Source organism: Malaclemys terrapin, chromosome 11 (assembly GCF_027887155.1).
Source record: "Malaclemys terrapin pileata isolate rMalTer1 chromosome 11, rMalTer1.hap1, whole genome shotgun sequence".
Taxonomy (NCBI): domain Eukaryota; kingdom Metazoa; phylum Chordata; order Testudines; family Emydidae; genus Malaclemys; species Malaclemys terrapin.
The window spans coordinates 59149934-59163816 of NC_071515.1; the positions used below are offsets into that span (position 1 = coordinate 59149934).

Sequence of the window (13883 nt, forward strand, 5' to 3'; positions counted from 1 at the left end):
AAATCATAGAATAGCTATCACTGGAGATAAGGATGTCTTCTCCTCTGGATCCACTCACCTTCTTGGGCTAGAGTGAAAAGTCCTTTATCTCCTCTTTCTATGTGAATGAGACATTGTGGATAGCCCTTCTGGGGTCCCAGGAATGGGAAGAAAGCTAACTCTCTTCCTTGTACCCAGAGTAAGTTAGATCTGAATGCAGAGGGCCCCCCATTATGTGAGAGTTTCAATAGGATGGTTTGGGTTCCTATATCTTAAAAAAAAAAAAGTGACACAAATAAGAGAAATCCAGAAGTTTTAACTTAATGCTGCTGCTTTGTTCTTAACTCACAATATAGAGAATTATTTTTTTTAACTAAACCTTTACTTTGTGGAGAATCTTAATATTATGTAACATGGAAACTACTCGTATAACTTTTTCAAATGTGTTGGCAATGGCTTTTGTCTTGGGACTGCAAAGAGGAGCTCCCAGTATGCTGGTTTGTGCCTAAAGACAGTGCAGAGTTGCAGACTGATTGTGAGTTGTGCTCCTGGCACTTTGCTATGAACCCCCAACCATTGCTCCGACATTACTTTGAAGCTCTATGATAGCACTGCTTTGAGTGAGGGCAGCCTGAAAGTGCCTCAAAGTAACATCACAGAATAACAGTATAAAACTTCAAAGTCACCTGGGAGCAATTTAGTGGGCAGGACCCTGCAATAGCAGAGTTTATATTATTATTAATTATTAATTTATTATTATTACTTATTATTGGTAGAACATCCTTAGGCAGCCTTGAAGTTTCTTCACTGTTTAAACAAAATGAACAAGTTTCTTCACTGCAGCATCTTCCTCATGAGTTGTAGGACTTGGGTGACCAGATGTCTCGATTTTATAGGGACAGTTGCGATATTTGGGACTATGTTTTATGTAGGTGCCAATTACCCCCCACCCCCTGTCCCAATTTTTCACCCTTGCTATCTGGTCACCCTATGTAAGACAGAGAGGCTGCAAAGAAAGAGATTAATTAAAAAGATAACTTCCTATATTACAAAGAAGTCCAGGACTTTTACTGTCACCCAAACAAGGAAAATAAATGTTTTATAAAATTGACTGTGGCTGTGGACAAATGCTGGTAAAAAATGTTCAAATTATACTTTTCAGTGTAAATCGCGAATGCAGGACTTTTCAAGACATGACTTTAAAATATGCCTTCATACGGTTCAGAGGTTTGGAATACTATAAATAATCTCGGTGGTGATGATTAGATTAGCAGAGTACAGGTGAGGAATCCAAAAATGTAAAATAAGGCTCAATCTTGGAAACACACATATGCTTAATGTTAAGCATGTGGCTAATCCAAATGAAGTCTTATCACATAATTACTGTGCTTCAATACATATAGGTTTGAATCCTCAACTATACAGAGCTCATGTTCAGCATAGCTGAGTGGGGAAAGGCCAAGATAACTGTCACCTTTTGTACGTTCAAAATATTTGGAGGCAGTTGAGGACTGAACTGGCCCATATTAGAGCAGTTGCATGGCTGTTCTAACTTGTGCCAACTGTAAGCATCGCCCAGGGACCATTCTGCTTGTCCAGCTATGTCAGATCACACTGTTTTTCAATGCCGTTTCTAGCAGAACATCTACTAGGCCAGTGCAAGATTAAAAGTGAGTGTATAAAACTAGATATATCAGCTTGCAAGCAGAGGATTTCACTGAGCTGCAGAAGAATCCTCATCTTTCTCGTTAAAGCAGCTTTAAATCCCCTTTGGGCAGCTCTAGCTGTGCAAAGGGGACTTAACTATGACCAGAGATCTGGCCCGTTCCTCCTGAAAACCAATTGAAAATAAATGCCTGCAAACTTTCTTATTACATTTAAATGTACTTAACATGTGTCCTCTTCTTGGGCTCTGAATTCAGGCTTCCATATTGTAAACTTTCTCTAATTGAACAATTTCCATATTTCTTTTCAACGTTTCAGCCAAGATTTTCAAAAGTGAGTAGTGATATTTTGGGAGCCTCTGGTATTGGAGTCCAAAAATTAAGTCACCCAGAATCACTAGATGCATCTGGATATCTTGGCCTTCATTCCCCTGATTACTGTAAAGCTGATTTCCCTAACCATTTACTGTGCGATGAAACAGTTTAGAAATAAAAGGATCAACCAAAGCCCTAAAGCTCATGGTCTCTACAGACTCATTTTACAAACTTGTGGTCCATGCTCATAACATATTTCACAGACTCAGTAACTTTATTTGTTTTAATTAAATTGCTGGCTATATATGCACTCTGTATTTCTCTGACAATAGGTGTAACTTTTTCTTTAGGTATACGGTGTGATAGAGGAGATGTTTGTTTCAGTTAAAAAACAACAACACTGGCTGTTCCTGTTATTCTGCACAAATTGCCAAATTTAACTGAGCAAATGAAACAGCTGTACTGCTGTGTTTATATAAACTAGTTTCTTCATATATACCTGGTGGTAGAAAAAAAAACAAACATTATGAACAAGCTATTCAGTATAGTTAATCTTGTCTCTTGATTATTTTATCTAAGAAATTCCCTCTCCTGGAGGATGCAATGAGAGAGAATTTCAGTGTAACCCTGATGGGAATTGTGTTCCTGTGTTGTGGCGCTGCGATGGAGAAAAGGATTGTGAAGATGGCAGCGATGAAAAGGGCTGTAATGGAACTATACGCATGTGTGATGAGAGAACCAAGTTTTCCTGCAAGAATACAGGTACATTATTATTGTTTGCTCTGATTCAATTGTTTGTCTTTCTCAAGGCCATTTAAAATAAAACTTCATTATTTGTACAACAGTAGTGTCCACAATGTGCTACATGCTATACAGACATATATAGTAGGAATACACCGTCCCTGTTCTGAAGAAGTTACAATTTAAGAAGTTCAAACCAACAAAACTAAAATCAACAAACAAAACTAAATGGTGAAGGGCTCACGAAAGGGCTACAACGTACACAGAAAAGCATCAATCCTGCAGAGACATTCAAGTGCTTAAGTATGTGAGTAGTTCTGTTAAAGGCCTCAACACACTTCCCTGCATGGCTCCATTAGTGCTGCCTAGATAATGACTTTGGGCACTGTGGAGAAAGATGGGACTGTGCCTAAGATGCTTTTCCTTCTAAGGAACTGGGTGCGGAGGGTCAGAGCAGTGGCTCACACATTCATCACTCTCCTTGTTACATGCAGCATTGCTGGCTGGTCACTCAGGAAGAATTATTACTTCATCCTGTTAGGGGCTATAGTAACCTACTGCCCTCAGCCCAATGAGGAGCAACAGAGGAATTGTGTCTTAAGGGGTATTTCAGAGGTAGGATGTGCTCCTGTTGGGGGGGCTGATGTGCCTGCATACTTTGCATTACCCAGCACTGCGCCTAGCATTTTCATTCTTTTTTAGCAGATCCTTAATCCTGAACTATCTGTGTTACTGTTCCAGAGGATGATTTTTATTTATTTATTTGGTTACTAAATCTGCTAGTCTGTTTTAACTATGGTTTCTGGGGACTGATCTCAGATATATTGATTGAATTGGCAGAGAAGAATAGGCTATGATTAAGTGGAGTATATGCTTATTATTAGGCACAGAACTGTTTGGTTATGTTGGAAATGGAGGACTGGGAATAACACAGTCCGCCATTCCACTCAAAGAAACTGATTATAGGTTTCGGTATCTTTTCCCACAGCACCGTGTCTGTTTTGAAATGTTAACATTCTATTGAAATAGCTTAATTGAGATATTTTATTACTTCTGTTGCTACCAATTAAATGCTCTAAATAAAAGATTAAAATGCTGTGAGCAAGAAAACACTGTGGAAACTACATGGCCATGGGGTGTTGAGAGATGCAACATGTCTTAAACATGCCTGCTGGCCACAATTAAGCATGTTAAATAAAACGCTGAAAGCAGACAAGGCTGTAAGTGGTATTTGAGCCCATTGCTGGCAGGCACTTCCATTTTACAAGAAGGCATTTTAAACAATAACAAAAGTTATACAGTAATTCACAGTGACTTTACATCTTTTAATCTGTGGGTATGATGTAACTGATTTGGGAGTCTGTACAATTTATGAATTCTAGATGATGTGTATGAAGTTATTATAAAATACTGTGAATTTGGAATTCACCATTTGCTAACATTGCCTTTTGCACAGTAACCATCAGTCTAGGGACAATGAAAGGTCATTAAATTTAACAGCTCTGCTCTGACTGTACAATAGGTATGCTCAGGATGGTTCCAGAGTTAGAAAACCTGTGTGACCCTGCACAGGGCTGGTGAAGTGGAGAGTGGAAAATTCCCAAACAGGACAGTGAGACAGAGATGATAAAGCAGAGGTTTAAAAAGATCTCATGGGGGGAAGGATTTTGGGGGGCAGTAAGCTTTAGCAGGAGAGGGGACAATACAGTCATGGTTTGTATTTGACAGAAAAGGTGCTACATTTCTTCACATTTTTTCTATGTGACATAATACCACATACAGTAATGTAAATTATTTTATCCTGGAACTACTACTTCTGACCAAATTATAAACTCCATAAATAGGTGTTTTACTGTGAAATTCCTGACTAAAGCTTAATCATACTAATGTGACTGTAAAGTCTTCAAACAAGCAACAATAAAGAGGCAGTTCAGCCAATTTAAGTGGATTATTCATAGTGCTGGGGGAACTTCCAAAGATTTGCCTCAGGGAAGTAAGAGCTTCCTAAGTAGCTTGATTCCAATACATGGATATCCACTAGGGAATTTAGAAGGGTGTTTGAGGTATGACTCTTCCATTAGCTCTAAAATACTACAAATAATAATACAGTACATACTTTTTGTCTAGTAGTGCAGAGCTGATGTTTGCCAGGAGAAAGCACTGATATGCTTTCTTTGGCTTATTTTTAGTCATGGTATAAAATTAATGGCTTTCAAGATTACATAAGCAGCAAGTGTATTAAACAGATGAATGTGGTGTGTGTGTGTGTGTGTGTGTGTGTGTGTGTGTGCGCATCAGTGTAAAAAGTTAAATGTAATTCTAGTTCACAGTCCATGCTTTTGCTTGCATTTCCCATCTGAGTAACTACATGCAAATTTTGGAAAATAGAATAAGGAAAATAGATTGACAGTGACACAGAATTGAAACTATAGCATGTAAGGAAAACATATTAAAATCAGGGTTGATTGATTTAAATCAAGACCATTTTAAATCATGATTTAAATAAACTTTTCTATTTGAATTTCAGTTATTTTCTAAAGAAAGATGCAACTTCATTGGTTAATATAACCATTAAAGCATGTTATTAAAACATGTTGATTTACAACTTATAGAGCCCTTACAATAAATTTTGCACATCTTTTTGCTACCTAGGAGGGTACTTTATGATTATATCAATTTATTTAAGCAATAATATAGCTGAATTGTTAAAGCATGTTTGTCATTTATCTAATGTTTAAAGGTACTTTGAAACAAAACAAAACAAAACCTGACATAGAGCATTTTTCTCAGGAATAGTCCAGTTAAAGAAGCAAATCATCATTGTATCTATCTTTATGGAATCCATTTCAAAGCTGCTATTACAAGTTTTCTTAATTTGGGAATATAATATATCTTTAAAGCAAATGATAAACCCAGAGATAGTTAGCAAATAGATATTTTAATTAGCATTTTAATATCCAGTCTTTAAGATATTTGTAACATCTGAATAGGGGTAGTGTAATAGTCTGTTCACATCCAACCCCATTCAAAAGCATTTTTAATGTTGTATAGATACTGGATTATATTTAATCTGGAGCTGCAGCATAATGTTGGGCAGAGATTCAGATTGATATGTAATCCCTCTTAGGTTTTCTTGAAATACATTCAAATTTACCGCCATTTGGCTTTTTGAACTATGTACAGAAATCAGATCTTAAATGTATTTTAAAAAAAGTTAAGTACCAGTATGTCATCTCAACAAAATAATTAAAATGTTGCTCTTAGTGACTACTTTAATAAGGAATACAACTATGTGAAATAAATAAAAACTGGTATTTGTTATTGGAAACTTTAGCTGTTACATCTCAAAATGAGGTTAAAAAGGGAGATACAGTAACTCCTCACTTAGACATCCAGGTTAATGTTGTTTCATTGTTACGTTGCTGATCACTTAGAGAATATGCTCATTTAAAGTTGCACAATGCTGTCTTATAACGTTGTTTGGCAGCTGCCTGTTTTGTCCACTGCTTGCAGAAAGAGCAGCCTGTTGGAGCTAGCTGGTGGGGGCTTGGAACCAGGGTGGACCGGCAGCCCCCCATCAGCTCCCTGCTCCCTTAAGTTTCCTGTGCGGCAGCTGCCCAGCAAGCTAGCAATTGCCAGCAGTTCAGCTGTCCTTCCCCCCCATTTCCATGTGCTGCACCTGCCCTCTGCCTTGGAGCTGCTTCCGGGAGTCTCCTGCTTGCTGTGCGGGGGACGGGAGGAAAGACAGGAGGGCTCATATCAGGGTGTCCTCCTCCGCTCTGCTCCTGCTCCTGCCCCTGCTTACCTCATTTCCATAGAGCAGGGGGGGTGGGGGAAGACAGGGCTCAGGACGGAGGGAGCATGCTGGCAGCAGCTGCTGTCTCAACTTCCTGGCCTACTTAAAAAGGCAATCTACTTAGAGTGGTTCAGCATACTTAAAGGGGAAATGTGTGTGTCTCTCTCTCACACACACAGGATGTATGTCTCTGTTTCTGTCTGCCATGCTGTCTCCCCTCCCTCCATTCATGCTGCCTTGTAGAGTATGAGGCTACATTAACAACGTGTTAACCCTTGAGGGCTCAGTCAAGTTCTAGTTCATCATTTAGCAGTAAGGCATTCCCTGAGAAATATCTCACCTGCTGACTCCACCACCTCAACCAAACTTCACAATCATCATTGCTGTGTACAGTATTAAATTGTTTGTTTAAAACTTATACTGTGTATACATATATATAATATAGTCTTTTGTCTGGTGAAAAAAAAATTCCCTGGAACCTAACCCCCCATATATACATTAATTCTTATGGGGAAATTGGATTCGCTTAACATTATTTCGCTTGAAGTCACATTTTTTCAGGAACATAACTACAACGCTAAGCAAGGAGTTACTGTATTAATAGAGGAAGCATAAGACATTCCATGCCAGATCAGATCACTGGTCCATCAAATCCAGTTCCTGTCTCTAATAGTGTGTAATTTCCTCAGTGCAACATTTGTCATCCTACCTTATGCATTTAGCCATTTTTATAGTGCTGTACCCAGGATGGGATCTGAGCAGTTTGCATTATGAATCATGACATTTGAATGCTCTCACTTAACATATGTAACTGTTTCAGAGTGTTGGTTTCAATCCTGCTGCCAATGATCGTAAGGGATTTTTGGCATTGACTTTGGGAACAGGATAAGGCCTGTTGTTACTGGTCATGCAGGTATACACTCTTTTAAAAAAAACATCCAGTAGTCTTAAAACACAAATATCCCATTTAGAAGTGCTATTGTTTTCTCTGGGTTTTTCCCCTTCAGTTTTCTTCTTAGTTAATCACCTTGTAGACCTCTAAACTTAAAAAAATCACTTTGGGGGCATATATTTCCCAAACTTTCCCAGGTCATCCATTTATTTCAAATGTAAGCTTTATTAGTCTTTCATTTATCATCATGCCTTTTGCTTTCCTTGTTGAAATTCATCCAAACTATCTATTGTTTGTACAAGGCATATTATACCTCAGGGGCTGAGCAGGACTTTCCCTTCAATAGCTTCTCCCAAATGCTGTAGTGTCTGGCACATGAACTGATAGCAGGAACACTGTCGCTCTTGATGCCATTATATATAATATGAGGAGAGCGAGAGAGAGTGGAAGCATCCTGATCAGAATGCAGAGGAGACAAGAGCTGGATGTGGGGAGGAAGGGGCAGCAGAGAGAATAGGTTGGGACAGGTACTTCAGTGGGTGAGACAGGAACTGCCTGTGCAAAGATACTGACACTGGGAGGTAGAAATGGGGACAGATGGGAGACTGGACTGGCTGGGTAAGGAGCTTCAGAGGTAGATAGGAGACTGGTAATGTGGGTACTGAGGTTGGAGCCTGAAGGAAGACACTGGCAAGGAGATTGGGCCTAGGACAATGCTAGGCAGGGGTTGGGAGAATACTGGGGTGAGGAATCAGGGATGAGAGTTGGGAAAATGCTACTAATGGGACAAGGACAGGTTGGAGGGATGGGGGCAGAGGTCTGTGACCATTAGAGCAATCCTTTCTACAACCGGGAATTGAGCCCTAAGTTGCTGAATTTCAATGTTCCTCTGAGAGTTAGTAAATATCTAGGAAATTCACTTCCAAAGAGTGTGTCTCATCCCTTTCTAGTGGCTGATCCACATAGAGAATAACAGCCTACTAGTGCTATCAGTTGCGCTGTTAGCTTAAGTGACAGAGGTCTGTGCAGATGGCCTAAAGATACCCACCCTGCTAATGACCCATGTACGTCTCAATATGGTTTCACACCATTTTTTTTCTGTTGGCTTTTTTTTTTTTAAGTTAAAAAAATGCCAACATTACAAAGTCAAGTGCTGCTGGATCTTAATGGTAATTTCCTTTGAGTACCCAACTTGAAACATTGGGGAGAAAAATAGTATGTGATGATGTGATTCAATGAGGCTGAAGTAAAGTTGACCAGGCAACCTTAATTCTGGCATTTCCTAACTTCTCAACCATAACATTTTTAATATATATTTTTGTGTGTAATTATTATTTATACTACAGTAGTACAAGCATCCAAACACCCCAGTCAGACTGGGGCACAATCTTTTAAATGGTGATATAGAACACATTGTTCTTTCTGCAATCTGCAATAATAGTTATCCCATTTGGGAATTGAAATGGACTCTCCTGCTGTAATAGCCAAGACGCGCACTTGATGTCTGTAAACAAATTATTACTTTTGGGAAAACCTTTAAATAACAATATTGCTTTCTCCTCCCACCCTCCTTGAAATGAAGTAGCTTAAAATGACTGTATTGAAACAAACAAAGAAGATGATCCAGTGCAGTCATTGATTAAAGCCTGCTCCTGAAGAAGTTGGGGGAGAAAACACTCCCTAATTTCAGTGGGAAACTCCAGTGCAGAATGGGAGGACACCAGTGTTTTAGATACAACAGTTTTCTTCTAGTCTTGCAGTTCAGTAGACAATACAGCCAAAGGCTTCCTATGCTCCCCATACTGAAAGACTGAACAATATGTAAATATTAAGTTTCGGTTTTGGATTGCTAATTCTCATAGACTATCAAAACCATTAGAGAATGCATTTGGATCAAGCTTTCCCACATACCTATGCCTATTATTTGAGAGCTTTTTATTGAGTACATTACAGAAAATACATCTATCTTCATGTGTATAATAGATATGGAAAACAATAGATATATGCATATAAATTGATGCAGCTCTTATGCTAGAAAAGGTGTCTGGAAAATAAAAAAATGTATGTCTCATGCAAGGGCAATAATTTGAAATAATGACATCAATATAGGCATAAATACTTCATTATGTGCCTCATTTAAATGTGGACAAAATTAATTTGTTCACATAAGTATATTCTTTTATTTAATAAGATATGTCAAACCTATCACAGTTGAAGAGGAATCCTGTGTTATAGAATATATCTTCTTTTCATTAACATGAAAAGAAGTCAAGTAAACAGATTTGTTCTGTAAGCAGTTGTATCTATAAAACAGATTGAAGTAGAGGTTAGACGCTATACTGGAATCCACATCAATTTACTTTGGGATATGGCCAATTTGCATGGCACAAACATTTTCCATTATTTTCTTTGCTACTGCTGTCTTTGTGATGGTATTTAAATTCCAGTGTTCTTTTCAAGGTAAAGATGAAGATGGAAGTTCTCTAGAAGCACTTTTGATTGAATGTACGTATTTAAGTTTATGCATACAACTTTGTTTCCTGGTTGCTCTATCTTATTTATTATTTACTTGTGTAACTGTAAGTGAGTAGGTAGAAACAAAGTTGTTCATTGTTTTCAGTTTGGAAGGAATAAGGATTACAGCTCCCTTTATTGTCAGCGGAATGATGGCTGTGCTTTGGCCTTAGAAGATGCTGAGCATTGCTATGAGGTGCTCAGCACCCTGAACTTCCATTAAAATCAGTAGGAATTGGGGGCTCAGCACCTTTCAAAAGTGCTCAGCATCTTCAAGATCCAACTCCTAATTCTTTGTACTCTACACTGTTACCCCACAGTGAAATATCACCTTGATCATGTACCTTTTGCCATGCTCTTTTATGTGTAATTCAGGATTGGTAAGCGTAAATGTTAAATTGCTTAAATGTATAGGTATATTAATATTTTGGGGTTATTCCTATTTAGTATGGGATGTTCATGAGTGCTTTATGTGTAGTTTCATAACATTTAAATGGTGGATCTTTTACCATTTGCACAAGGTCACCCAGGAAGTCTGTAGCAGAGCTGGAAATTGAAGCCAGAACTCCTGAATCCCAGTCTTGTGCCTTAATCATAAAACTAACTTTCATTGTATTTCACTATTTATGGTTGTGGTCTTGGCAAAAACCCAGAAGATCAGAGAAAAAACATGAGCTCAATTATTTCCAAACCTCAAGAAATATCAGATTTAGGATAATCCAATTTTTAAGTGAAAGTATGAATTTGTTCTTATATCATCTGAAGTAGTTTGCCTCTGCCTAATATACAGTATGGTATACATTCATACAGTACTGTGCTGTAAGTTGATGAGCAGAAAAACAGCAAGGAAGGTAAAATAATGGCCAAACTTCAGTTCAATCCAAAGTCCTTTACCCAAGGCCAGCTTTATTATCACAAAAGGATTTAAAATGAGCAAAACACTTGATCCCAGCCATCAAAGGCCATTCTAGTTTTCAGCAAACTGGGAGGAGAGGCCATAACCTTCTCTCTGGTAACCTTTCCTGATTATTGAGTGGGCCTCTTGCCACATCCCCAGGGAGATTGTCTCAAGCCTTATCTTCTTGAGATTGAGCCAGGAGTATTTCTTTATATAGCTTCCAACAGATAGCCCCATGATATTTAGTCAGTTGACCCATTTCTATTATGTGCCCTTTCTGAAGACTACAGCTCCCAACAATGAGCAGCCTTAAAGGAGCTACATCCCTATAACAGATGTTCTGCCTGCCCTTGCAGACCAGTGCTCTGTTACACTTACATCGTTAAAACTTTTGACTGTTAAAAAATATTTTATCTGAAAATACAAACTGATAATGAGATGTATTTAAAATATTGGGGGCCAGAGGTGGGAGGCACCTGCTCCCCTCTCCCATCACCTCTGCAAGTCCCTCTGCATGACTAATCCATGTCCTGTGGTGGGGATAGAGGGAGAAGAGTTTCCTGGCAGAAAGAAGGAGGAACCTGGGATGGTGGCATTGTCTCAATAAAGAACTAAAATTCTAAAGCACATTACCAGTTTTAATGCTTGTCTAACTAGCGTAGACACCATTAAAAGGAGATTGAAATGTGCTGATGAATAGTTGGAGACAGTGGCATCAGAGCTTGATGGCAATTGTCAGTGTGTGTGAACAACTGTGGGGAATCTGTTTTGGGATGGATTTGTATAGATATGGGTTTTTACCCCAAGTGACTCCACTTCCACACCCATATACTTCTGAGAGGTTACAAACCCTATCTCTATCAGTAGACAATGCTGCAACTGTAACATTTCTAACATAGAGGTGTAGCATAAACTGGAGTAATATTTTTCCTTGATTAGTTATTTCCAATGCAGGAAATGAGTTGGGCATTGCCTATTTAAAACATTGTGAAAGTGTTTCATCTGCTAGAAATGTTTCATTTTGTAGCTTTTATTTTTATTTAAAGTTAATTTTAGTGATATTACCCCATCGAGAGTTCGGCTCAGGCAGCTATAGTCTTAAGTTCAGCAGAGTTCTCTCTGCTTGCCTTAGATCTAGAGCTCATAGGAACACATGAAACCATAGGCCAATAACATACAATCATGAGAACAAGGTTTACTATCTTTTATCATTTTTATTACAGTTACCAACAAAGTTATGAATGTCACAGCATATACAACTCCTTGATAGATCCATCCAGTTACAGCTACAGACATATTCTCATCCTCCTAGATAGTGTTAGAGTCTGATGGTTCTCTTGTGGATTGACCATCAGTACAGGGATGGTTCCTGCTGGAGTTCTCCCATAGGAAGCTCAATTTTCCTGCTTTGGACACCCCCTTTTTTATAATGTGATTCTGTCTATATCTATGTTCTTCACATGGAAGTGTCAACCCTCTTTTTTCCCTTATTGGTCTGTTTCCCCTAGAAACGTAAGGGATCCCAAATGCTATAGGTTGTATAGGTTCTCTTTATTCTCATTAGCCTTGACGCACAACTTGTATCCTGTGTTAAGGCACATGTTGGAAACAGATGTACCTCTACAGCATTTTTATTATTTAAAATTAATCTTCCAGCTAATTTTTCACAATATTACCATTTGGTACCACTTTTCCCATAATCTTAGGGCATTGGGTTATTATTTGGTCACTAACTTATGTCAGCATTTCTTATCGCCAAAGCCTAAACTAGGTAAGCTAGAATCTGGAAGGCCTCAACCTACAGGTCTTGTGTTTCAGCCTTTCTGACTTAGATATCTAATAAATTATCAATCTAAATACTGATCAATGTTATACTTCTATAATCCTACAATTTAACTCTATTTAACATACAATGATTATATATATCATGACATGTTAATTAATCATAACATCACACAATACATGGATAATAAACTAAAATCATTGGCTAAAATGTAAAGTATGATTACTGCTTTGGCATTATATGGAAACATATTGTATATAATTAATAGAGTACTTTTGTTCATGATAGCTACTGGTTTGTCAGTGTCAGATTGGGACCTTGCTTTTACTAGGGGTGGGTGGGAATGGAGAGAAAAGAAAATGGGGAGGAAAGCAGGAGAAGAAACATTGCAACAATTTTGGGCAACCTATAAAACTGTAAATCAGTATATTTTACTTAGGTTGCATAGTTGCCTGCATGCAGTTTTATTGAACATAGAACCTATTAGGTTTGACATTGGTCAAGAAATTAAGGCTGCCTATTTAGATGCAGATAACTTAAAATAGAAAGCTGAGCTTGTTTAGATCATTTCTGTTAATTTAGAAAGAGAGATCATTAATGCTAAAATGTAACACAGCAATAGATTTCTCTGTAATGTTACCATAGGTTTTCCTATGTTTATTTTCAGTCTGATTTCTTGTGTTTGTCTCTTTTCTCCAAGGGAGATGCATTAGCAAAGCGTGGCTATGTGATGGAGATATTGATTGTGACGATCAGTCTGATGAGGATAATTGCGAGAGCTATATGTGTGGACCACCAAAATATCCTTGTGCTAATGATACCTCCATCTGCCTACAGCCTGAGAAGCTCTGTAATGGGAGAAGAGATTGTCCTGATGGATCTGATGAAGGCGACCTTTGTGGTATTTTATTTTTAGGCACACTCACATCTATAAAAAATTCAAAATTATTTTGTTTCCCTAATACCACTCGATATTTTCTGTTCCCATCTTTCCTTTCTAAAGAATCTTATCTTAGCAGGGTATTTACATTTTCTGACAAGTAATTTGTGCATTTTATTATAATGTCCATGTTGTGCTTGAAATTGTATCAAACCTCTCCAAAATGAAGCATCGTGAACAACATAGGTTCTTAGATTAGAGAACCTATCTTTTAACCTCTTAAAACATCCCTTACAAGGTACATGGTTGTAGCCATAAGCAGTAGAAAAGATCTCTTACACATATAAGAACACCTGTACTTAAGTGTGCCTATAATACTGTTAGACCACACAAACTTAACCACTGTTGAATTAGGTCACTA

General features: G+C 38.0%; 1 protein-coding gene across 1 annotated transcript in view; it reads left to right on the forward strand.

Annotated features, from left to right (window-relative positions):
- The window catches only part of LRP1B (LDL receptor related protein 1B), a 1255163-nt gene that overhangs the window by 750777 nt on the left and 490503 nt on the right, over positions 1 to 13883 (forward strand). The window contains exons 21-22 of the mRNA XM_054044441.1: positions 2538 to 2720; positions 13283 to 13483. Of these exons, the coding sequence (XP_053900416.1) occupies positions 2538 to 2720; positions 13283 to 13483 (384 nt within the window). The remainder of the gene's footprint in view (positions 1 to 2537; positions 2721 to 13282; positions 13484 to 13883) is intronic.